At 42.4% G+C, this 26,744-nt stretch overlaps 1 protein-coding gene across 2 annotated transcripts in view; it reads right to left on the reverse strand.

Moving 5' to 3' along the window:
• Positions 1–447: 447 nt before the first annotated feature.
• The window catches only part of MINPP1 (multiple inositol-polyphosphate phosphatase 1), an 81,557-nt gene continuing 55,260 nt past the window's right edge, over positions 448–26,744 (reverse strand). For both annotated transcript variants that reach the window (XM_083149070.1, XM_083149069.1), the window contains exon 6: positions 448–3,267. In XM_083149070.1, coding sequence (XP_083005196.1) covers positions 2,868–3,267 — 400 coding nt within the window. In that variant the 3' untranslated portion in view covers positions 448–2,867. The remainder of the gene's footprint in view (positions 3,268–26,744) is intronic.

Raw genomic sequence — 26,744 nt, forward strand, 5'->3', positions numbered from 1 at the left:
ATAAAAGAAAAATGCACCCCACCCCCTTTCACGCCTATTTAAGCAATTACAATATAAAGCAATGTGCATTAGTTGGCTTGACCAGTCAGTAACTTTTCTATACAGAAAGAACACTGTTGTAAATCTGCAACAGGCATAGACATGGTGCAATCACCATAGTGGGTGATATCGGCGGCCACGGTGGACACTTGCCGACGCCGGAGGTTGATGAACAAGCACAGAAGGTCAATATTTTAGAGCATGGCCATGCTGGTCCTTGTTATTGTACAGTCTAGTTTTACTTGCGAAATACCAACCCCACTTGCCCACGCATCGGTATCTCAAGCCCCTTAACACTGGGATTTTGGCTAATTTTCCTTACGACTTTGACTATATTGTCAAAATTGTAAAATTAAGCCAAATTCACACTGTGTTTATGCCCCTTAAGAGATATTTCCTTCACAAATGCATATTTACATAGCACCAGCACTGTTACATTATTGCATTATGCTTATGCAGCAGAGCAACGGGAGTAGATATAATTGAAGACGCAAATTAATATTGGCCGACTTGTCAGATTGAAAGGGTAAAGCAGTTTGCTGCGGCCAAATCTTTGAACTAACAGGTTTAGCTCACATTTGGTCCAATATTTTTAATTACTCTAAAAGTTACACAAGTTTACATACTTAAGTGCGTTTATTTTACATACTGTATAAAGATGATGAGGTTAATTATATTTATATAGCATTCTTTCTTCAATAGGCACGAGATGCAGATGATTGATAACATACTGTAATTATTTGCAAAGTGAAATTAAAGTAGTGTTTTCTTGCATATAAAGTTTTTCATGTTCTTTGCATGTTTGCGTTGGATTTTTTATGGTTACTCAGATTAATTACCACAAGTCAAAGCTCTATTGCAGTGGTTCCCATACTCGGTCCTCAGGACCCCTTACAGTTCTGCAGGTCACTTATTAGGCACACGGGTAGATTCAGTACTCACCAAAAGATTTTAAAAAATCCACAGGTGGAGCTAATTATTGTCCTTGTGATTCTGGGGCAGATTTATTAAGCTTGGTGAAGGGATAAAGTGTCTGGTTTTTATCACCGGCCAATCAGCTCCTACCTGTGAAGTTACAGGCTTGGTTTGAAAAATCATCGGCCAATCAGCTCCTACCTGTGAAGTTACAGGCTTGGTTTGAAAAAAAGATTGGCCGGTGATAAAAACCAGACACTTTATCACTTCACCGAGCTTAATAAATCTGCCCCTCAGTGAAAAGACCTACAAAATATGCACTGTGTGGGGTCCTGAGGACAGAGTTTGAGAACCTGTGATCTAGTGGAAGGATACCCTTGTGTTTGTGTTAGAGAATTAAGGTTATAACATCTAGAGGGGCAGGGAATGATGAGTCAAGTGCGGCCTTATATTCAAGCACTATATCAAAACTGGTACTAAATAATTCTAAAAGCCATAACTATCTACCCATCACTGTATTTAGAAACCACACTAATATCCCCTGACAAATAGTAGTAATGCGATGGAGACCCCTTAGGACTCTCTCTCTAATTACCAGTACCAAAGCCAATAGCAGTATTGGTATAGCTCACAGACAATGTCTAGGTCAACAGCAAAAAAAAAAAAAAATCTATGACCATTGCTCAAGCAAAAGTTTGATGATTTTTTAACATTTTTGGGTGTCAATGTTTATACCCGAGCACATGAACACCAAATCGTGTACCGCTTTTTTGGCAATCCTCTTTTCCCAGTCAGAGTCCACATGTACAGTAAAGTCTCCAAAAAAATAAAAATCTGACAACAAAAAAACTTCATGTCAACCTTTTCCATGTATACTTTTGCTTGTACCAATCCTTTGTCAATATTGACTTCGTGCATGTCGACCTATTGATTTCGGCTGTCTGTCAGTCATCTAGATACTGTCAATAACCTAAGTTATTGTACAGTACCTAATGCTGCTAAAGCTGGCCATACACCTAAATATTTATTGTTCAATCTGGCTGGTTGGAACAAAAATCTGGTAATATTTGGAATGACAGTTTTTGTCAGTTTTCCAGCATTTCAAAACAAAAAGTAAACGGTCATTTGCTCCCATAAATAACCAGATTTTTGTTCCAACCAGTCAGATTGGACAATACATCTTTAGGTGTATGGCCAGCTTAATGGCAGTTTATCCAACACAAACTGGAGGTGTAGACATCTTTTAGGGAAATATAACTGTGCACATTATGAATGACTGAAGTAAAACTAGTCTTGTGACAGTAATGTAAATAAACCATTTTCCATAACCTTATACCCATATAATATAACCTGTTGTTATTTCACATTTATAATAAAACCTGTTGTTATTTTTGTCAAAAAAATCCTGATTTACTGCTCAAACACATACATACAGACACACAATGTCCGAGATCATCTCTTAAATCAAATGCAGTAACTGCCTATGAGAATAGGGTAAACTGTAAAGCACTCAGCAAAATTAAACAATACAGTGACTTTCACCTTAGAGGAGAAAAATGCTCCCCCCCGTAAGAAAAAAAAAAATGTGAATGGATTTTATTGCCATAAGGACTCTGTGACGGATGACTTTGCAGTTAGCCTCTGTACTGCTTGGGATAGGTAATTTTTCCTATAGTATAAAGTGTGCTTATGTGTATAATTAACATTTTACAGTTCAATTATCTGATCTTCATTTGTATTGCTAAAAGAGGACAGTGTGGAAAAACTGCATCAAACACGACCACACTGTACAGTCCATCTCTCTAATCCGCATTCTGTCTGGATAAATACAAATGTAAACACACAAATAAAAGGAACAGAGTATGGAGCATGGTAATATAGAGATTATATTATTCATATAGCGTTAGACTGTCTCATAGTTCATCCTCTGAGGTATGAGCAGCTTTTGTCAGCTCACATTCTTCTTTCACATTACAGCTCTCCAGGAGGTGGCTGTACTGCTTCTTCAAGTCATCAAACATACAGACGGACTGCTGTGAGTGGGGAAACGGAAGGAGGTTTTCATTCAACAGCATCTGCACTTGGTACTCTTCTTTAGGACTTTCTGCCAAGTCACAGTGGTATAGGACGAACACTAAGTTTGCAGCATAAGGTACAATTCTGCCGCTGCGGAACTGGCGTCCATATTCACTGGCAAAGTTGTCAGCAGTAAGAGGTTTCTCATCCTTAAACAGCCCCATTAGTGTCAGAAGAGGCAACAGTGTCTCTGCATGTCCAAACTGCATGACCACAGGAGTGGAGATTTGCTGGGACCTGCAATATACAAATAGTTCATTTGCGTTGAAGAGCTTTGGTACACTATATGTAAGACTAATAATTCTAAGGTAGAGAGGAGAAGCTGCACAAGATAGCCTAATAACTGGAAATACAATAAACAGAAAATAGACAATTTATAGAGGTGACCTCTGCGCTCCGAGACCTGCAGTGTCCACTTGCCACCTGGGATCACCACACCCCCAAAAGAACCGTACAACACACAAATGGTAGCAATATCAGACGCATTGTCCCACTCTATATATGACACGTTCCTGATCTCCTCCTTTCCCAATATCTGTTTTTTCTTCTCCAAGATGTTCTCATGAATTGGAGAAGACAGAGAAGGAAACCGTCAGTTATTTTTTACCACAAGGTATTCACAGGGACTCCTGCTGTAACCTCTTTACTGACCTTTTGTCAAGGCCCTATAGGCACGTAAAGGTTTCTTTTAATACACCATCTCCATAAATAGAGCCATCAATCAAGGATCTCACCTGCATACGGTGGCATGGTAATCAGTGTAGTTGGTGAGGATACAAGCTGCTCCCTATTACTAGAACAGTGTCAAAGTGGTGGTCTGAACCATATCAGTAGTAGAGCTTTGTTCCTTACACACTCAACTGGGGCCCACTACACATCCTCCAATGAGGCCCCTATTAGCTTTCAAAGTATGCCGGGGTCTACTGGATGTTCAAAAGAGACCCACACACTGCTTACATTTAAATGTTTCCCTGTCTAACATGTAATCCGTTTACCAAAACTGGACCTTAAACATAGATTACCACTGCACCATTTAATCCAAAATTGCAGAACGCTCAGCTTCAGTAAATTCCCAGTAAGTTTGATGCACCAAGTGTGAATGCAACTCATTTTGATTTCCAATGTTGCTGTATTAAGTTTTTAGGATTTCCACGGCTGGATGGATCATTGTCAGGCATGATGATCCTTTCTGGCCCAAAACACAGTTTTGGTAAATGGATTACGTCTAGACAGTAAAATCCTTCCATATAAGCAGCACTAGATTGTAAGCTTGCAGCAGGATCCTCCTGCCTCCATGCCTGTCTGTTGTTACCCAGTTGTAAAGCGCAACAGAATCTGCTGCGCTATATAAAAAATTGTAAATAAAGAAATAAAATATAAAACAAATGTCAATACGAATCTAATTTGTGAATACAGACTCCCACGTTGGTGCTAGTGTGACCAAATGGCAATGGTGCAACATATTCTCAAAATGTATACAGTAGTACTACAAAAGTCTATAAAAAAAACTATTTATATAACAGCCTACAACACATAGCAGTTTATTATTATACTTGTTTAAATATTTACAAGGATTTCACAAGACCGAGATATAAAAGTAAAGCATAAGGATGTACTGCAAGTGGGTTATGCATAGGGGCAGTGGCGTAGCTACAGGGGTCGCAGCGGTCGCACCTGCGACCGGGCCCCTGAGCCAGGGGGGCCCAGCCCCCGCCACTGTCCAGCCGCCTCTGCTCCTCTCTCACTGATCATCAGCACTTCTATCTGCAAATGTGGCACCCCCATCGGTGATGCCCCAGGAGCAGGGACAGTGTATGCTGGGTTGCTAGGCAACCGCAGCACCAGAGGAAAGCACCTAAGGGGTTAATAATAGAGGCAGCGGAGCGCGCGAAAAAGAACCCCCGTTTCTGATAACAGAAGCGGGGGACCCAATGGGGAGAAGGCGGGGAGGCGGAGCTAGAGGTCAGAGGTGCCGGAGGAGAAGAGGCACCTGACCAGGAGCGAGGAGACAGCGTGGCGCCCGACAGAGGAGAGCAGAGGGCGGCCAGACGCAGTTCAGCCAGGCAAGGGGACGGAAGACCAGCCGGGAGACAGCCAGCGCCGCAGCAGCACTCAGAAGACGCCGCAAGGTGAGAGAGGAGCGGTGAGAGTCACGGAGGAGAGCCCAGCAGAGCGGGAGCGCGCGGCTGAGTGTGGCAACGCTGCAGTAGCAGCGCCCACACTAGCAGCCCTCCTGCAAGAAGAGGACCGGCGCCAGTCGACTCATATACAAGGGGACCTGATCGCGATGGGCAGGAGCCTGCACCTTGCTCCTGACGCCAGGTACCCCCGTGCTGATTACCCCCTGGCCTGTCTCCCTGTGTCCACTCCCTGCCCCCAATGTAGGGGGGCCCCAAGCTGACCTTTCGCACCAGGGCCCATGAACCCTTAGCTACGCCCCTGCATAGGGGGTCAACAGTCACCAGATCGACAACTAATGCTTGACAATGACTGGGTCGACACCTGGATATGGTCGTCATACCATAGGTCCAATATGACAGAAGGTCGACACAAGCTTAAGGTTGCGGTGGTCAACACGCCAAATGTAAACACAAGTTTTTCAAAGCTTTTGCTGTCTATGTCAGCTCCGACTTTATGGAACTCACTTCCCCGCACAGTTTGAGAGACCCCCACTCTAGAATGCTTCAAAAACAGACTCAAGACCTTCCTATTTACTCAAGCGTTTCCTTCAGTCCCTTAAGTATTGTTTATGAAAAGCTTTTCTGTTAAGCACCTTGAGTCCTATTGGAGAAAGCGCGCTATATAAATAAAATTATTATTATTATTATTATTATGTCGACATGGACACTGTTCAAGTGTACACATGCGCTTGCCATGCTTTGGGCACAGTGTCTCGCTGGGATCAACAAACTATTATATTCTCATACTATGCCCATCTAGATAGTAAAGTACGAACCAAGTCGGTCTAAACCAACAAAAAAAAAGCAAAAATGTGTTGACCATGTCCATATCAACATTGAGCTTGTGTCTACCTAGCGACCGAGACATTGTCAACCCAGGGACCAGATACCATGTAAGTGTTATAAAACAATTTATAGTTTCCACTGGATATGTAGAACAAAGATAACGTCCATTTAACATCCTATTGGATTGCATATGTATTTTAAGGGCATCGCTATCTATTCACCTCCGTACATCCATAAAATAAAGCGGTGTGTAGAAGTATAAGATGATATAGCATTCCTACCTGTAGCTTAATCTAAGCAGGTATTGATTCGGTATTGATTCGGTATTGATTAAAATATATGGTTGTGACAAAATGTACATTCACATTTTGTTATCAGTAACATAAAACCTATTGACGTATACAGGGCATCCGGAAAGTATTCACAACGCTTCACTTTTCCCATATTCTGTTATGTTATAGCCTTATTACAAAATTGAATAAATTCATTCCCCCCCCCCCCCTCAAAATTCTATACACAATACTACCCCATAATGACAATGTGAAAAAAATTTGGGGGAGATGTTTGCAAATTTATTAGTAAATGTGGTAAAAGTGAAGTGCTATGAATACTTTCCAGATGCACTGTACATAGCTAAAATATTACATATTTTTTGATGTATTCCCTTTTTGGAAAACAATCATAAGGCCCATACACAATAGAAGATTTTAATTTCAAAAGACTTTGCCAAAATCTCTGATAAAGTCCATACACACTGGGCGACTTTGCCCAGCGCGTATGGACAGCGATGATCGCATTCATCGCTGGGGGGAAAGCCGCTCAGTGCATATACACTGAGCGGCTTTCCCCCTGCCTGGCACCATCAGCGGGGGGGGGGGGGGGATGGCTTTGCATAGCGCAGCGCTATGCAAAGCCGTCCTCAAAGCCGCTCATCTGCTGGTATTACCAGCAGATGAACGGCTTTCCCGGCAATGATGCGGGAGCGCGCAGCAGCGCTCACCACTCATCACCGGGGAATACACACTGGGCGGCTTTGAGATGAAAGCCGCTCAAACATGCGGTTTTGAGAGGCTTTCAGCTCAAAGTCGTCCAGTGTGTATGGGCCTTTTATATGATAATCTTTATTCCTTTTTCACAATTCATACATTAAGCACGGATTAAAAAGACAAGATACATATTCCCATTGTACAAAATATATTACAATTACAATACATACATCCCCCCCCCCCCCCCGCCTGGGTGGTTAGAACTATCCTTTCGGGTTAATGCTATTTGTGTCTTTACATTTCGGTTTTGAAGCTTTTGCTATTACTGTCTGGGTAGACTGGCTTTCTATTATGGTTCAACATGCTATCCTAGGCATCGAAAATTCTCAATATGGTGAGTATTATACGTTTTAGTGTACATTTCATGTGGTTCGTAAAATAGTAAACCTTATCAGGTTTATTATACCTTTAAAGTGCTTTTAAAAGTGCAAAAAAAAAAAAAGGGAAAAAAAAAAGGGAAAAGGTAAATATTGTTCAAGTTAAGATAAATGTTAAAGTGCTTCAGTGGACAAAGCTTGCTCACCTTAAGTGGAAAGGAACAAGGTGGAAGCAAAGTGCGATGTGTATATACATGTCTTATTATCTATATCTTCTATTTGTTACTTCACTATCATTTTTTAATTGTGCCAAAAAACTTTTCAGGGTTTACCTGTGTTTAGAGGGTTTTTACTACTATCCTTCGTGCTAAGAAAGAAAATTAAAAAAGTGAAAAAGGAAGAGAAGGAACAGAAATGCGAAACCAGAAAGAGGGTAAAACCTCTAGGTTCCGTTATTGTCTGTCCAGTGATGCCAGATTTTTTTATATTTATGCTGAGCATTCCTGCTGATATATAGGTATTTTTCATGTTAAACAGTATAGTTCACCAACTGTTTCCAGCATGTTATATTAGGGCCGTTTTTCACCATCCAACTTCTGGCGATTATAACCTTTGCCAGTGAGCATAGGTTCTCTATGTATTGCCAATCTCCAGATTCTATTTGTCTAACTTCTAAGATGTTAAGAAGACAGCCTCTGGGAGTCAAATTTCTCTGGGGATACCTGAGTCTACCAGGGTTTGTATAATTTCCCCCCAAAAGTCGGCCACATACTGACATTGCCATAGAAGGTGAAAAAATGTGCCCTGGTGGATGTTGCATTTGGGGCATAGTGCAGTTGCTCGACCCTTAAATTTAACCAGACGAGTTGTTGATAAATACGCTCTATGTATAATAAAAAATTGGACCTGTTGCACCCTTAAAGCGTTTGTAGAGCTCTTAATTGTTCCGACCGCAATGCACCATTCCTCCTCATCTATGGGCCCTAAATCCTGCACCCACTTCTTCCTTAGTAAATCCATCACCTCTACCCCTTTATCCTGATTTAATCGCCTATATAGTCGACTTGTCAATTTTCTTTTACCCCCGGTCTTAGTTTAAGGTTTTCAGCTGGGATTCACGTATGACAGGGTACCCCCCTGCGAATTGGGTGTCTAAAGCAGCCTTCAACTGTAAATATCGGAAAAAATAGGATTTTGGTAGGCCAAATTCAACCTTAAGTTCTGCAAATGTTTTAATTCATCCCGAGGAGTATATTTGTCCGATAGTTGAGATAGAATATCTATTCCAGACTTCTCTAACCTGTATTGTTTTCAGTTCCTTAAAAATTGAAGGATCCTCTATTGGGTGCTGGGGGTCCAACCCTTGGGTGTCTACCAGTTTATCTACCTCCTGCCAGACTTTAATAGCTTGCCGCATTAATGGTGGATCCTTGGGATAGATGGTTGTTTGCAGAATTCTATTTATTGGATGGCAGTGAGGTGTGGCCAAGGCTACAACCGCTAGGGCCATATCGCTATCCTCATCTTCTATCAACCAGGGATGTATTTGCGATATTTGGGCGGCTAAATAATATAGGCGGAAGTCTGGAAGCCCCAGGCCCCTTGCTCGCTTATCCATTATTAGTTTGGCCGAGTGTTATGCCATATGAATGAGGAAAGCTTACTATTGAGTTTCCTAAATATAGTTTTAGGAAGAAAAACAGGGGAATGCTGGATTATATATAATAACTGGGGAAGCACAATCATTTTGATTAAATTAATGTGCCCAGTGACTGTCAGGGGTAGCCTGCTCCATGTTTTCAATTTATTATCTAGTTTCTCTAATATCGGACAAATATTATGTTGAATAAATTCCTCTGAGTTGCGGGTTATCTGGATCCCGAGATATTTAAATTTAGTTGTCCAGTTTAAAAGGTAGGGGAGGAGGAAGTATGTGGGCGGGCGTGGTGCCCAGGTACAGGATATGGGATTTACTCCAGTTAATTTTGAAACTAGAAAAATCGGCCAAAATTGGAAATCAATTCGAAGGCCGCAGGGAGTGATGCCCGATAATCAAATAGATAAATCAGCAGATCGTCTGCGTACAGTGATATCACGTCGGTCTCGTGGGCCATGCGTAGTCCTCTTATCTTGCTATGGGTTCTGAATAGGCATGCCAGGGGCTCAATTGCGAGTGAGAATAGTAAGGGGGAGAGTGTACACCCTTGTCTAGTGCCCCTGGCTAGCCTAAAGTCCGAAGAGGTCCACCCATTTAGCGAGACCCTGGCTGTGGGCCCAGTATATAATAGTTTTATCCACTTGATATAATTTGCACCAAACCCGTACGCCCTCAGAATTTCCCATAGATATGGCCACAACACCACATCGAATGCTTTAGTAGCATCCAGAGACATTATTGCTGGTTGACTATCCAATTAGAGTGGCAGTTGCAGGTGAGTATGCAGTCTATGGAGATTGGCAGAGGTAGATTTGCCGGGCATAAAGCCGGACTGATTAGGGTGTATTATTTGGAGGATGCACTTTTTTAATCGATTGGCAAGAATTTTTGCCAGAATCTTGATAACAATGATATGGGATGGTATGAGTCCAGATTACTTGGCTCTTTCCCTTGTTTAAGTATAAGTACCAGTTTTGCCTTGACCATTGAGCTGGGATCTCCCCTTCCTCGTAACAACGTGTGAGAGTCGTGTAGTATAAGGGAGCTACCTCGACAAATTTCTTGAAGACCTCTACTGGAATCCCATCAAGCCCGGGGGCTTTATTACTAGGAAGTTCTTTTATTGCCTGGACCACTTCATCAATATCTATTGGTCTCTCGAGTTCTTGACTATCTGTTAGGGGGAGACAAGGGAGATTAATTTGATCTATATATGACTGTATTTCATCAGGGGTGCTTTTAAGTTCTGAGGTGTATAGCTCTTTAAAATATTCACACAACATCTTCCCTATCTGCGGTGTATTGTGAATCAAATGGCCTTGTACATCCTTGATTGGGCCAATACATGTGGGAGGGGTTTCGGCCTTTGCCAGAAATGCAAGGAATCGCCCTGTTTTATCAGCTGTCTGATAGGCTTTACAGGATCGATGGTTCATCAGTTTCGTGTTTTCTTCCTGTATTGCCGTCAGCCATGTTTGCTGGGCCTCCTGTCAATTGTGTTATGCTAGTTCGGATTTATTTTTAAGATATTTTAATTCTAGGCCCATACACTTATCGTCTATTTCCTGTATCCTTTCCTTACTGGCCTTTTTAATTTCACATATTTGTTTCCTAAATGTACCCCGCATGAAAGCTTTAAAAGCATCCCATTCTATAGCTGCATTGGCCGAGCCCTGATTTATTTCCCCAAATTCCTGCCAAAGTTTTTTGGTATTTGCTTCTTGGTCTGCGTAATTTAACCATGATGGGTTAAATTTCCAGAACCCCTGGCCCCTCTCCACCACATCAGAAAATTCCAGGACTAAAAGGTGAGTGGTCAGATATACCGCGGGGTTTATAATCCACCTTTTTTACAGAGGGCAGAAAAGACCTTGATGCGAGTATTAAATAAGTTCTGGAAAAAGTCTGATATGATGAAGAGAAGCAAGAGAACTGCAATTCCTTCGGGTGCCGCTCCCGCCATAGGTCAACCCATCCCAGGTTTTGTATGAAATTTAGAAAGGCGGTGCCGCCTCGTATTGTTGTGGCGGAGCTGCCCCTCCATCTATCCATTTCTGGGTCAAGTATATTATTGAAGTCCCCTAGACATATTACAGGGACCGAGGGGTTACCGGCTGAAAATGCAATGGCCTTAATCAATATATCATAAGCAAATGGGGGAGGGATATATACTGCTAGAATTAGGATTGGCAAGGAATTAATTACACAGTCCAGAAAAACATATCTCCCGCCCGTGTCTATTTCAACTCGATTGTTTATGAAATTTGTAGTTTTCTTAATTAGAACTGATACCCCTCGAGAGGAGGTTGTAGAGGGGGCATGAAAAGCCCAACCAACCCATCGTTGTTTGAGTGCCATAAGTTTCCCACCCACCAGGTGTGTCTCCATTAGGCATGCGATATCTACCCCATAGGATCGGATTTGGTTCATCACCAGTGAACGTTTAATCTTATTGATTAGGCCTCTGGTGTTCCATGTTAGTAACTTAACCATTCTTTAGCCTAATATTTCTGTCCCTACGTGATGCCTCTGCATAATATAAACATATAGATATATCTCGTAAAGTTGCTCACAGTAATTAATTATATACACACTCTTTCTGTGTTCAAAACCATGTTTTTTAACCCCCAGGCGGCCGCTTCCCACCCCCCACCCTGTATAACCTTTCCTCATAGGCATACCTATCCCCCACCCCTCCCCCCCATACATACAAAAGAATAAGGGGAAAAAAAGGGGGAAAAAAAGAAAAAGCCGAGAAAAAATGCAAAAAAAAGTAAGAAAAAAACTGCCATTTGGGGCTAGAAAAAAAGCAAAGAGCCTCCCCTGAACGGGGGAGCTCCCCAGCAAGGTTACTCTATCAAAAATGTCTATACATCTCCCAGTATCTGTACATCTACACCAGCGCCATTTGCTTGGATCCTGACAGTCTTGAATCGAGCCACTGAGCGGCATCGTTTGGGTTGGTTAAAAAAAAAAGTGTTTGACTGTTTTCCGACACACGCAGCTTCGAAGGGAACATCATGGAGTAGCTTATGTTTTGTTCACGTAGTTTTCTCTTGATATCGCCGAATTTTGCTCTTTCCCTTTGCACATCCAGGGCAAGATCCGGGAAAACTGAGATCTTATTCCCATTATACAGTAGGGGGCCGTTTGTGCGCAGTGAGTGCATAATTGTGTCTCTGTCTACAAAATTCAGAAATTTTACTATGAATGTTCGTGGTGGAGCCCCAGGGGGCAGGGGTCTGGATGGGACTCTGGGCACGTTCTGCCACAAATTGGGGTGAAAAAGGCAGATTTGCCTATAGTGTCCATTAGCAGTTTTTCAATGAATTTTGGGGGGTCTGTTCCTTCTGCATGTTCTGGTAGGCCCATGAATCTAAGGTTATTTCGCCTCATCCTGCCCTCCATCTCTGTTAATCTGGATTTTAAGTCAGAGGTCTGCTGGGTATAGCTATTCATTTTTTTAAGCCATTGGGCACTGGTGTCTTCTAGTATTGATATTCGCTGCTCAGCTTCATTCATACGCTCGATTACCACTTTAAGATCAGATTTCATTGATATAATTTCAGCCTGAAGATCTTTTATCTGCCCCGATAAGCGTATTTCGGAGTTGGCAATAGCGTCCAGTACCTGTTGCAGGGTGGGATCTGCCGCATGGTCAGGACTTTTATGTTTCGTGGGGGTAGATTGAGGAGCGGTAGACGGGGTCTGAGGGGGGTTGTTAGTTTGTGCTCTGGCAAATCTTTCCAATCGAGCAGAGGTTGTGGCGTTGCCGGTTTTACCCATCTTAATCAGGTGGAGCGAGTTGGTAAGAAGTGATGCCAATGGGCTATATTATAGTCAATGTGTTTTTGTGTGCCACACACCTAGCCCAGAGGATAGTTCTTAACTTATATTACCCTGCCACAATCTCTCAGTTTGCAAAACCACCGGCCCTTATTCAGGGAATAGTCATTGAGGTCTGTACTAAATACACAATCCGGGAGATCAAAAAAAAAAAAAAAAAGAGAAAAAGGTTGTATACTGCACCGGCTCCAGAAGGTTTGTCCCCTCCTCAGCTGTATGGTAATCGCTTGCAGGGTCCTTGTAGTAGAGTTTGACTGGGGGGTTGCGATGGTCTGCACAGTATAGAGAGGTCAAAACCCGGAGCACCTTCAGCAGTGTATTCCAGATGTCTCGCCTCCTATACCGGTCTGTACCCCGTACAGATTTGTATGGGGATTTCTAGCTGTTCCGCTCTCCAGAGTCGGCTTTGGGCTGGGACCATTACCAGGGCTGCTTAAAGGGTCCTCTGGACTCTGCACTGGGACTTCAAGGACCCCCACAGAGACGGCTCACTGTCTCAGCTTTCTCTGTCCTGGCGTTGGCGCTGGCACTTCGACCCCCCCGGCAGCCTCTCACCTCTGCCCGGGTCGCTTGCTCACAAACGCCGTGTATGGAGGCGCCCACTGTGGGTATCCGCTCCGTCCACAGCCGCTGAGTTTGCAAGGTGTTTGTTGGCGTGTCCGCCACTGCTGTCTCTCGCCGCGGCCCGGGTCCCCTGCTTCCGGCCGCCGTGAGGGAGAGCATCCACTTCCTCCTCCTGCGCCCGTCACTCTTTGCACTGCTCCCAGCTCTATGGTACGGTTCGCCGGTTACTGGAGATAGCTATATACGGTAGGGAGTAACGAGGTTTTTCTCCATGCTGGGGAGCTCAAACACCACACACCTTACTCCCGCTCCGTCGTGGCTCCGCCCGTGTGTATGGGCCTTTAGATATATCGGTCACCTAAGTAGTCCGTACACACTGAGCTATTTTTCCAAAGAGCAAGAGATTTTCAGGAGGTGAAATACTTTGCTCAAAATCTTTCATATAAAAGGCTATTTACATAATGGGCTTGGTTTGAATTCCAAGGGTGGGAGCAGGGCCATTTTATTCAGTGCATTTCTGCTCTGATTCAGAACATCTATTCGGAGCCCAGTAATCAGGTAAACGCCACCTCACCCAGATTTCATTTGCAGCCGGGCATATAGGGAGAAACCATTCACCGAGTTTCCCCCTGTGCGCAGAACGTAAGTGAGGACTACTCAATACTGTGATGGCCGTGGTGGTGGGATGGGTGGACTTCATGAAAATAGCAATGGCATGCCCCAAAATATCTGCTTACTGTCAATAAGACCACAAAGGACCAGCGATCACAGGTGTTTGGCAGTTGAGGCGGTAACTCATATATTGCTGGCGCAGGCCAGCAATGTATGCGTTACCCCAGAACATAATGTACTTTGGTGACAGTAACATATACAGTGCTGGCCATACGTTACGTCTATTTTATTAATAAACATTGCTGGGCAGGGGTGCCAGTAATATATACATTGCTATATAAATTGCTGGCCCGTGCCAGCAATGTATACATTACTGGCTAATAAATAAAGATTGGTGGGCAGGGGTACCAGTAATCTATACATTGCTGGCATGTGCCAGCAATGTATGTATTATTGGCTAATATCCTGTAAATAAACATTGGTGGGCAGGGGTGCCAGCAATATATACATTGCTGGAATGTGCCAGCACTGTATAGATTACCAGCTAAAATCCTGTACACAAACATTGGTGGCCAGTTGTATTGTTGCTGCTGCAGGCAGGGGAGTGGGAGCTTCTGCGGCTGACTCACCGGGTGGGCGGGCGGCGGATGGCTTTTACAGAGCAGGGGGAGGGGACCTAGAGCTGCTGCGGGTGGTGGGCGGCTTTCCTCCCTGCTACGCGTGCTGTGAGTATACGGAGCAGGGGAAGGGAGAAGGAGAGCTGGAGGTGCTGTGGCCAGGGGCGGGCTGATGAAGACAGGCTGACGAAGGGTGGATGGCGGCAGCTTTTCCTCCCTGCTCGTGCGGCGTAAGTATGCAAAGCATGGGGAGGGAGCGGCAGCACTTCAGGTGGAGGGAGAAAGGGAGGCAGCGGGGCGGTCCGCCGGGCTCAAAATGACTAGTCTTTCAGCCCGGCAGCCGTAGGGGCGTACACACACAGCGATAATGATTGAAAAACCATCCATCATTGCTGACATACTGGTAAAACCAGCCGACCGGAGACTTTGCTAGCAATGATGCGGGAGCATGCATCTTCGCTAATCTGCCATCGGTGGCCCATGCACACTGGGCGATTTTCAGCTGAAAATCGCTCAAAACTAGCAAAATAAGCAATTTTCAGCTGAAAATCATCTAGTGTGGATGGGCCTCTAAAGTCCTACTTATTATTTTTGTTAAATCTATACTTATACATACCAGTCTCACCGATGTCGGCACATGTCAGAAGAAGTACTGTGCATAACGGACTTTCTTTCTTAAACATACAAATTACAGCTAAAATACTGAGCATGCATGGCTTGTATCAATTGTGGTATCAAGCAGTGTAAAGAAAGAGTGTCTTGGACAGTGACGGAACAATCATTGGTGCAGTGAGTGCAATGCACCGGGGCCCCTGAGGACTAAGGGGCCCACTGCTTTCCCTTTCTATAACTGATTGTTTTTCCCTGTCACACTCTGTCTGTTGCATATTGTGAACTTGGGTTGGGGTGGAGGAAGGGGGCCCAAATTATATTTTGGCACCTACTGTAGGTTCACCACCCACATGTTCCGCCATCTTCGAGGTAGAATTTATCTGGTACACTAGAATGATTGTTAAAAAAAAAAAAAGGTTGCTATAGGCAAATTCATTATTATTTTATCTAAGCTGATATTAACAGTGCATATCAGTGAAACGAAAATATAGGTGGATGTTTTATTACAATCATTTATATATTTAATTCATACAATAATCAATAACTGTCGAACAACAGTAAATTGCAGCAGTACTTACTACTGCATCTATATGACACAGTATATAAAATATAATTGCTGGAGAGAGCTACCTAACATGATAAAAAGACCCCTACAGGTATGTTTCAGTAATGCTGCTTTCAGACCGCATAACTGGCTTTGACCCTGTATTTGGAAACGTTTCCAAAAACGGGTCTGCCAGATAAAACCCCTTTCACACCGCAGCACTTAAACGGTATATTACCGTTTAAGTGCCGATTTTTTGACACTGGCAGACCCGTTTTTGGAAACTTTCCAAATACAGGGTCAAAGCCAGTGCAGCCTTCAGCCCCCCCCTCGCGTGTCGACCGAGAGCATGTCGACGCCCCCCCGCGCATGTCGACGCCCCCCGCGCATGTCGACGCCCCCCGCGCGTGTCGACGCCCCCCCCACCCCACCCCGCGTGTCGGCGCCCCCCCCGTGTCGACTTACCCCGTGCCGGTACCTCCGTTGTGGACTGCAGCTCAGTATGCTCGGAAAGCACTTATGAAAAAAGTGTCTTCCAGAAAATGGCTGCCCCATAGGAAACCCTGTTTAAAAAAACTGTCTTCCGTATGGGGGGCAGCCATTTTCTGAAAGACACTTTTTTCATAAGTGCTTTCCGAGCATACTGAGCTGCAGTGCCGGGAACCACAACGGAGATACCGGCACGGGGTAAGTCGACACGGGGGGGTCGACACGCGGGGGGGGCGTCGACACGCGCGCGGGGGGTGTCGACACGCGCGTGGGGGGGCTCCAGTGCTGTGAATACTTAATGAGCGCTCATTAAGTATTCACTGTGCTGAATTTAGGACCCAGCTCATTGGCTGGGTCCTAAATACCGTTTCTGAGCCGATTTTTGCGCTAAAATACCGGTTCAGAAACGGGTAGGACCCTGCATTTTAACCGGTTAGAAAAAACGGCATTTTCTAACCGGTTAAGTGGGACTGGACCTTTCAGACCGCACACATTACCGTTTTAAAACGGTAAAAAAACGGCAATTTACCGTTTTAAAAGTGCGGTCTGAAAGGGGCATAACAAACACAAAGCTCCACACTGTGGGCCTTATTTTGGTTCACTCTTTCTGACAAAATACTTCTTAGATGGACAAAACCATGTGCACTGCAGGGGGGCAGATGTAACATGTGCAGAGAGAATTAGATTTGGGTGAGTAATTTTGTTTCTGTGCAGGGAAAATACTGACTGCTTTATTTTTACACTGCAATATAGCTTTCACTTTGAAGTAAAACCGCACCCAAATCTGATTCTCTCTGCACATGTTACATCTGCCCACCTGCAGTGCACATGGTTTTGCCCATCTAAGAAGGATTTTGTCAGAAAGAATGAACCAAAATAAGGCCCTGTGTCCTGTGATGGGTGGACAAAGTCTTATGAATTGGTCATGTTAATTTATTATAAAAAAAAGTTATACGTTTATTAAGCAAAAAGCTTAATAAACCTAGTCTTTTTTTATTGCAATGGTCTGTTATGGAAGACTAATAGGAAGACATTATGATCAATTCTGTTTTATAATAAAAGAAAATATACATATTTTGCAGCGCTTTAGAGAGAATATTTGAACAAGCACATCATTCGCTGCCCCAGTGGAGCTTACCCTACCACATGTACACGCGCACACACACACACACACACACACAGACATTCTAGGGTTAATTTTGTCGGGAGCCAGTATATTTTTGGATTGTGGGAGGAAACCTGAGTACCGTAAGTAAACCCACGCAGGTGCAGGGAGAATATACAAACTCCACACAGTTAGAGCCATGGTGGGAATCAGCGCTGTGAGGAAGTAATGCTAACCATTACACCATCCGTACTGCACTCTATACACCACCACAATGGATTTGAAATGAACAAAACAAGATGGGGGAAGTTTACTAAGATGTGTATTCTACTTCACATGTGATGTTGCTATAGGCAACCAATCAGAATCTACTTCTTATTTATTTAGCACCCTCTAGAAATCAGTGGACAGGATCTGATTGGTTGCCCATAGCAACATCACATGTGAAGTAGAGGAATACACATCTTAGTAAATTTCTCCCTATGTGCTTTAACTGCAGACTTTCAGCTTTAAATTTGAGGACGTTTACATCCAAATCAGGTGAACGTTGTAGGAATTACAACGGTTTCTATATGTGCCTCCCTCAAAACTACCAAAAGTAATGGAACAAACTAAACAATCCTAAATCAAACTTTCACTTTTTAATACTTTGTTGCAAATCGTTTGCAGTCAATTACAGCCTGAAGTCTTGAACGCATAGACATCACCATACGCTGGGTTTCATCCCTGGTGATGCTCTGCCAGGCCTCTACTGCAAATGTCTTCAGTTTCTACTTGTTCTTGGGACATTTTCCCTTCAGTTTTGTCTTCATCAAGTGAAATGCATGCTCAATTGGATTCAGGTCAGGTGATTGACTTGGCCATTGCATAACATTCCACTTATGTGCCTTAAAAACTCTTTGGTTGCTTTCGCAGTATGCTTCGGGTCATTGTCCATCTGCACTGTGAACTGCCATCCAATGAGTTCTGAAGCATTTGACTGAATATGAGCAGATAATATTGCGTGAAACACTTCAGAATTCATCTAGCTTCTTTTGTCAGCAGTCACATTATCAATAAACACAACGGAAACCGTTCCATTGGCAGCCATACATGTCCACGTCATGACACTACCACCATGCTTCACTGATGAGGTGGTATGTTTTGTATCATGATCACTTCCTTTCCTTCTCAATACTCATCAATCTGGTACAAGTTGATCTTTGTCTCATCTGTATATAGGATGTTGTTTTAGGACTGAAAACGCTTTAGATGTTGTTTGGCAAATTCTAATCTGGTCTTCCTCTTTTTGATGCTCATCAATGGTTTACATCTTGTGGTGACCCCTCTATATTCACTCTTGTGAACTCCTCTCTTGATTGTTGACTCTGAGACATATACACCTACCTCTTGGAGAGTATTCTTGAGCTGGCCAACTGTTGAAGGGGTTTTTCTTCACCAGGGAAGTAATTCTTCGGTCATTGTTTTCAGTGGTCTTCCGGGTCTTTTGGAGTTTCTGAGCTCTCCGGGTGTGTGCTTTCTTTTTTTTAAATGTTCCAAACTGTTGATTTGGCCACACCTAATGTTTTTCCTATTCCTTTGATGGGTATGTTTTGATTTTTCAGCCTAATGATGGCTTGCTTTACTGATCGTGACAGCTCTTTGGAATTCATAATGAGCGTCAACACCTGGAATCAACTCTAGACCTTTTACCTGATTAATTGATGATAACAAGGGAATAGCCTACACCTGTCCATGAAATAGCTTTTGAGTTGACTGTCCCATTACTTTTGGTCCCTTTGGTGGCACCTTTTATAGGAAATATAATACTAGCAATTAAATGTATAATTTCGCCTTGTGATCTTAGTGCTGTAAGTGTTTTTTAAAGGGGACTGTTACATTGATGGTTACAAATTATAAAAAGGGTCAGATTTGGGCCAATTTCACCCAATTCTGAGATATCGGGTGAAATCTGCCCAAATTGGAGGGTTTTGATATCAGATCGGAGCCTGAAGATCCTATTTGCAGCACATAAGAAACATTAGAATTGGACCTTCAGCGGCACATCGCATGTCCTTTTTAGCCCCCCGTGATATATCACAACAGATTTCCTTTGAACTCTGCCAGCAGCTCCCTGGGAGTCCTTTCACATGCGATGTAGGTGTGTAAAAATGGCACATCGAGTGCCAAGTCTGAGGTAGCCCTCCCGAGAGCTGCTTGGGGAGTCCAAGGGGAAGACAGGTCCAACGTGCCTCCGACAAGTCAGACCTGTGCATGGTCACCATAAGGCTTCATTCAGTCATGTGGCTGCCTCTGGCCAAACCCTGCACTACTGTACTGTGTCAATGTCCATATCACTTCTTTATTAGCAAACATGATTTATAACGGTGCTCAGCACATATGGGTATCATTATCATATATTGATTGTTTAGAACTGTTAATATATAATGCAATTTCCAGGTGACCTTTTCACTTATTTTAATGATTTTACTAAATGTTTTACGAGCTAAAATAAAATAGTTATCTAAATTATGCAACAGCTGTGGTAGGTAAACAAATGCACTTCCAGGAGAAAGTAACTCCAAAAAACACAAGTGTGATCATATAATAATTGTGACTATTTAAAGTCTCCCTGTTAACAATACACCATAGAACTATTAGGCCCAGACATATGTTATTGTGTATGGGATGGGTTTGGGAGTGTGATTCCCCCTTTGTTGGTATGGCTGGTCTGCTCCAGGTTAGCACACCCTAACACTTTATTAACACTTATGGTTTTCCCTATCACATTGTATGTATTATTTTAATTACACCTTCAATCTCTTACATAGCACTTATGTGCTTCTTATTAACCCCTACTAACTTTCTTTTGTGTGCTGCCCTGGAGTAGTCAGCCTGTGCCGGCATGTTGGGGGTCCACACCCATACCCAATATAAGGGACCCCCAGTGACACAGAGACACCTAGACGTACGGCCTGGGGGCTTAGCCCTATATCTGCAGATATATGCAACCAAGACCTCTGTATTATCTGATTATTATGTGTATATCTCTCACTCAGTGTGCAATTGGGATACAAAATGTTTTTTTTTTTTTCCTAACCAGAATTACCCCTCCCTTTTGGCACCTGAGTGACATCACCTCTGATTGAGCAGCTTGCCAATAAATGTGTTGTACAACATATAACGTGCCTTGCTCAAGTAGTCCTCCAAGATCATTAATAGGACAAATGGAAACGTTTCTAACACAGCAGCCGAAGAAGAAAAACTACAATGTGTATGAAAAAAAACAATGTTCTGCAAAAAGGTATGGAACTCACATACAACAGTTAGAAGTATGAACAGCTTGTCTGATTCAATGCAGAGCCGGATTAAGCCTTCGGGGGGGGGAAGGGGGGTTTTGGGGTATGGGTCATTATAGACAGGAGGGCATCCTCCGACTTGTCCCACTTGCACATCGCGTCGCATTGAACGCTGCTTATCGCAGAGTGTATAAGCTTTACTACCAATTTTCTTTCACCACCACCAGAGTAGGTAAAAAGCTGATGCATGATGCATTGTTGACCTGAAGAATGCTATTTTTTGGTGACAGTCACTAAAAGTTAAAACCATAAATATTTTATCCTTCAAGTAAATGTATTTTGTATAAAAATAGGCTTTATGAATGTGTACTGAAGCATAAAAACATTCGATGCTTACCAAGATTTATTGCTAGCACTCACGGTAGTGCTAGCAATAAATATTTCAAGAAAATATTCGCAAACAAAAAATGTAAAGTTTGCATGTAAGACATTTCCAGTATTGTACAGTATACAGTATGTAACCAGGGCGATGCAGCATCTGAGGCCAAGCAGTAAAAAAGCTGAAGACACCAGCAGTAACAGTGTGTGAAGTGATATACAGTTTCTCACATTCTGATAAAGGTAGATTAAGTAACTGGGGTTACTGTCACAGTGTGGCTTCATCAGACCCAGGAACTATTAACAACTCCAGGGAGGCAGAGAGACTGGAACCCTGGTAGTCAATACACAGTATGTCTCTGGAATGCTGGCCTGCTCTCAACACACAGGAACTCCCGCAGATAGATTGTAGGACGGTATCTTGGCCCCTTGTTCTGGTGGGGAGGTGGGCCTCCAAGGGTGATTTGAGTACAGGAAAAGTCATGCACCAACCAGTACCTAGAACTCCACAACTGCACAGTATCAAATGTCATAGAAACATTTATTGCGGTATTCTCGTCCCGCTTAACTGCATCGTAGCAGGTAAGATTCAATGTACCGCATGCCAAAATGGGGGAGTGGCCGGGAGAAACAGCCGTGGATCGTCGCGATCTGCCCGTGAGCTCAACAATCCATGAGCAAAACGAGCATGACTGCTTTTAAAGTTGGCTTGTTTTGCCGACTTGCCTTGCAAGACAGCATTGAATAGGTGCCCGCCTCTATTTCCCCCGTTGAAAATATCAGCAGGGGATTGAATATCCCCCTAAAGCAGCCCATACACGCTGCTCTGTGGGTGTGCTGTACTAGCACGGATCACATTGCATTGCATGCACATACTTTTTGTACTTAGGTTTCATCAAATTGCATCGCATTGCATGCACATGCAATGCAATGCGATCCGTGCTAGTACAGCACGGAAAGCACGCCCTCATAGCAGCGTGTATGGGCTGCTTTAGTCACAGCTATCACACATTGAGCCCCACAAAATCTCTGTGCCCCCCCCCCCCCCCCGCGACAATCTTGAATACCCATTTGGTTAGGAGTGCCCCCATGAACCAGGACCAAAACCTGCAGCCTCCCGTAAAGCATTTGGGGATACCAATGCAGGAAGTTGAGAAACTAAGAATGTTATCCTGACGGCTGCAGCTCTGTACTAATCGAACTAAATCTGTTTGCTTGTTTATTTAAGCCTCCCAACTGTGCAGATTTACATGGAAAACCTACTGGCAGGAAATGGAGACAGTACACAGCCAACGGCTAGACACAGAGACTCGAGGACGCTCGGGATTCCATGATCCCACACTGCTCCGCAATTTAAATATAATATAACCACAATTTAAATATAATATAACCACAATTTAAATATAATATAACCACAATTTAAATATAATATAACCACAATTTAAATATAATATAACCACAATATATATATATATATATATATATATATATATATATATATATATATATATATATATATATATATATATATATATATATATATATATATATATATAGTTCCAAAGAAGGCAGCACTCAGGAGGCAGTAGTAAGTGTAGAAAAACGTCTGTATTAGAATACAAGCTTTCGGGGTGTGACCCCCTTCATCAGGTACAGTCTGTACCTGATGAAGGGGGTCACACCCCGAAAGCTTGTATTCTAATACAGACGTTTTTCTACACTTACTACTGCCTCCTGAGTGCTGCCTTCTTTGGAACTATATCTACGTATTTTGTCCGGGCACCGGGGCCTATTATACACTGAGAACAAGCTGAGTGCCGGCTGATTTGGACTCCTATATATATATATATATATATATACACAAACACAGGGGGCCCAGCACTCACTACAACAAACTAACTCACCTTAACATTCAAATAATCAATAAATAAATAATGGGGTTTTAGTTCACCTGTGACAGCTGCCCCTTTAATACTAATTCAGGTGCTGTGTTTGGGATTGTCTCACCTTATAAAAGCCATGTTACTTGGCAGTTGAGCATTAACCCAGAGAAAAAACACACGTTCATTTTAGCTATGATGTGTAAAACAAGAAAACAAGTTAGTGTAGGACTTGCAGTGAAATGGGGTCCCTTGGCGATGGGCTGCAAGCTTAAATGCATTGATCAATTCATGAACTAAAACCCCATTATTTATTTATTGATTATTTGAATGTTAAGGTGAGTTAGTTTGTTGTAGTGAGTGCTGGGCCCCCTGTGTTTGTATTTACTAGTGTGTGGTCACAGGCCACCGCACCCCACCCTGGGATGTGGGTGCTGTTTGCACCCCATTCCTAGGAATGGCGAGTGTGTTGGTACTTCTGTATCTATATATATATATATATATATATATATATATATATATATATATATATATATATATATATATATATATATATATATATATATATATATATATATATAGATATGGCAATAGTGGCACTCCTGGGGACTTCATAAATAATCAGACACAAACGCAGATTACTCCAACGTTTCGGATTATATATATATATATATATATATATATATATATATATATATATATATATATATATATATATATATATATATATATATATATATATATATATATATATATATGCAATAAGATCGCACTCCATACAAAAAATATTCAGCCGCTGGGGTGACGTCCAGAACTTTCCTTACAAGAAACAAAGTCCATGTATATAAAGACCAAAAAGACACACTCTCAAGACTGTTTGATGCAAAATAAAAAGCTGTGTATTTGTATTCACATACACATCAAATGTAAAAAGAAGGGTACTCAACGTTAGCGTTTCAGTCCATAGGAACCTGCTGTGTGGTCCACGCTGTGCTTTACCCCAAATGGATGCCCTTGTTGCCTAACTCCTGAGGAAGGTCCTTTATGGACTGAAACGCTAACGTTGAGTACCCTTCTTTTTACATTTGATGTCTATGTGAATACAAATACACAGCTTTTTATTTTGCATCAAACAGTCTGGAGAGTGTGTCTTTTTATATATATATATATATATATATATATATATATATATATATATATATATATATATATATATATATATATATATATATAAACACAGAGAACAAATGTCGGTTTCATGCACCATGGAGCGTTTCGGATTTTATATATATATATATATATATATATATATATATATATATATATATATATATATATATATATATATATATATATATATATATAAAAATTAGGTACTTGTGAGTTATCTGGACGCCCGATTTTTTGATTGTATGCCTTAAGTTAAGGCATACAATCAGATGCGATGCGATATCGCATCGCATCGCATGCGACCATCGGATGCGATGACCCGATTTTTCCATAGGAATCAATGTTAAAATGGACTGAGTCCATTTTAACATGGAATTCAATGGGAAAAAGGGGTCCTTTTCATACCCCTACTATCCAAGTGGGCATGGAGTTGGATATAAACCTGTGGCGAGCGTAGCGAGCCACCGAGCCCGAAGCGTGGCGAGCGAAGCGAGCCCCGCGAGGGGACGGTATTCCGTGTCCCCTCGCGGGGCTCGCTACGCTCGCCACGCTTCGGGCTCGGTGGCTCGCTACGCTCGCCACAGGTTTATATCCAACTCCATGCCCACTTGGATAGTAGGGGTATGAAAAGGACCCCTTTTTCCCATTGAATTCCATGTTAAAATGGACTCAGTCCATTTTAACATTGATTCCTATGGAAAAATCGGGTCATCGAATCGCATCGCATCCGATGGTCGCATGCGATGCGATGTCCCGATCCGACCCGATTTAGAAATCGGGCGTCCGGATAACTCACAAGTACCAAAAATTATATATATATATATATATATATATATATATATATATATATATATATATATATATATATATATATATATATATATATATATATATATATATATATATATATATCACAGAGAACAAATGTCGGTTTCATGCACCATGGTGCATGAAACCGACATTTAATAAGGAGAACACACTCCAAACAGATAAAAGCAATTGCTCGTACCAGTATGACAACTGCAGTGGGCTGGTTACCACATGATGTTAGTATAAATACCCGGGGCACACCGCTGCCGATGAGATATCCACAACCACCGATGGAAGGAAGGCCACATACGCTGGATTGCGCTGCCGGGAATCCAAACCACTCGTCAGGGGAATCACATGCCTGGCGGGACACCAGGCCAAGCAAGGTACGGGTATCACAGGCCACACCTTAATGCATTTCGTCAGAGACTTCGTCAGAGGGCGTGGCTCTGTGATTACCCGTGGTCACTATAACAGAGACATCCACCAATGGGAGACTCATGCATCGGATGACATCACCCACTGATAAGATGCACCTGAGACAGAGACTCCTTCAGGATTTAGACATGAACAAATGTAAAAATTCATGACTGCAGTGCATATATAGCACGAATATTAAAACTGATAAATATCAGACATATATGGATTTGCAATAAAACATGCATGCAATACAAAACATTCAAAAACCCGTTAGTAATATGATGGGTGCAATCAATCAAAAAATACACGCAAAAAATTATATATGCATAAAAAATCCCAAATTACAAGAAAAAGAGATGAAACAACATGAAGTGCTTTATACATTAATCATAAACCATTATTGGTTAATGAATGGGGTAACCTCAAACCCCTCATTCATTCCAAAAGGTACCAAAGTGTTTAATGTGATAATCCAGTGGGTTTCACGTCTCATAAGCAACTTATCCCTATCTCCCCCCCGTAGAGGAGGTGGCACATGTTCAATTGCTCTAATTTTGACTCCACTTGGATCTTTATTGTGAAAGGCATTGAAGTGCCTGGGGACACTATGGTTGGTTAAGCCATTTTTAATATTGCGTAGGATGCTCAAGTGCCCTAATTTTCAAAGGCCTTTTGGTTTTTCCCACAAAGTGTAGGTTACACGCACAAGATAATACATATACCACATAAGTGGAATTGCAATTTAAGAAATGGTGCATTTTTACCTTTGAAAAAATAGGGTTTAACAAATCAGGTCCTCTATGAATGTGTTTACACACTTTACAGTGGTTACATGGAAAGCAACCCTTAACCTCCAAAAAAGTAGAAGGCCTGGCATTAATCTCTTGTAACTGGCTCTTTGAAATTATATTCTTCAAGGTTCTGGCTTTCCTGTACACAATACTAGGATTGGCAGAAAGCCAATCTTTCATCAACGGGTCAAGCTTCAGAATATGCCAGTTTTTTTCAAATATACGCTTGATCTTGTGATCTTTATCATTAAATTGTCTAACAAATGGACAATCAAATCTCCTCTCAGATGTTACTACTGGTGGAGGTTGTTTATATTCCAAGAGTTTATCACGCTCAAGAGCTTGAGCTCTCTCACAGGCTCGAGTAACAACATTTTTAGGGTACCCTCTCTCATTGAATCTCTGAGTGTATGTAGCAGCCTGAGAGTCAAAGAGAGAGATGTCAGAGCAGTTGTGTCTGAGACGTACAAATTGGGAAAAGGGAAGGTTTTGTTTCCAGGTATTAACTTTATGTAAGGACTTTATTTACAATGTTACATGTTCTTGGCACAACACAGTACACAAATCATCCTTGTTACAGGTCTAACAATGTGTGTCCTATAGTGAACACCT

This window comes from Crinia signifera, chromosome 6, assembly GCF_055691185.1.
Source record: "Crinia signifera chromosome 6, ASM5569118v1, whole genome shotgun sequence".
Taxonomy (NCBI): Eukaryota; Metazoa; Chordata; class Amphibia; order Anura; family Myobatrachidae; genus Crinia; species Crinia signifera.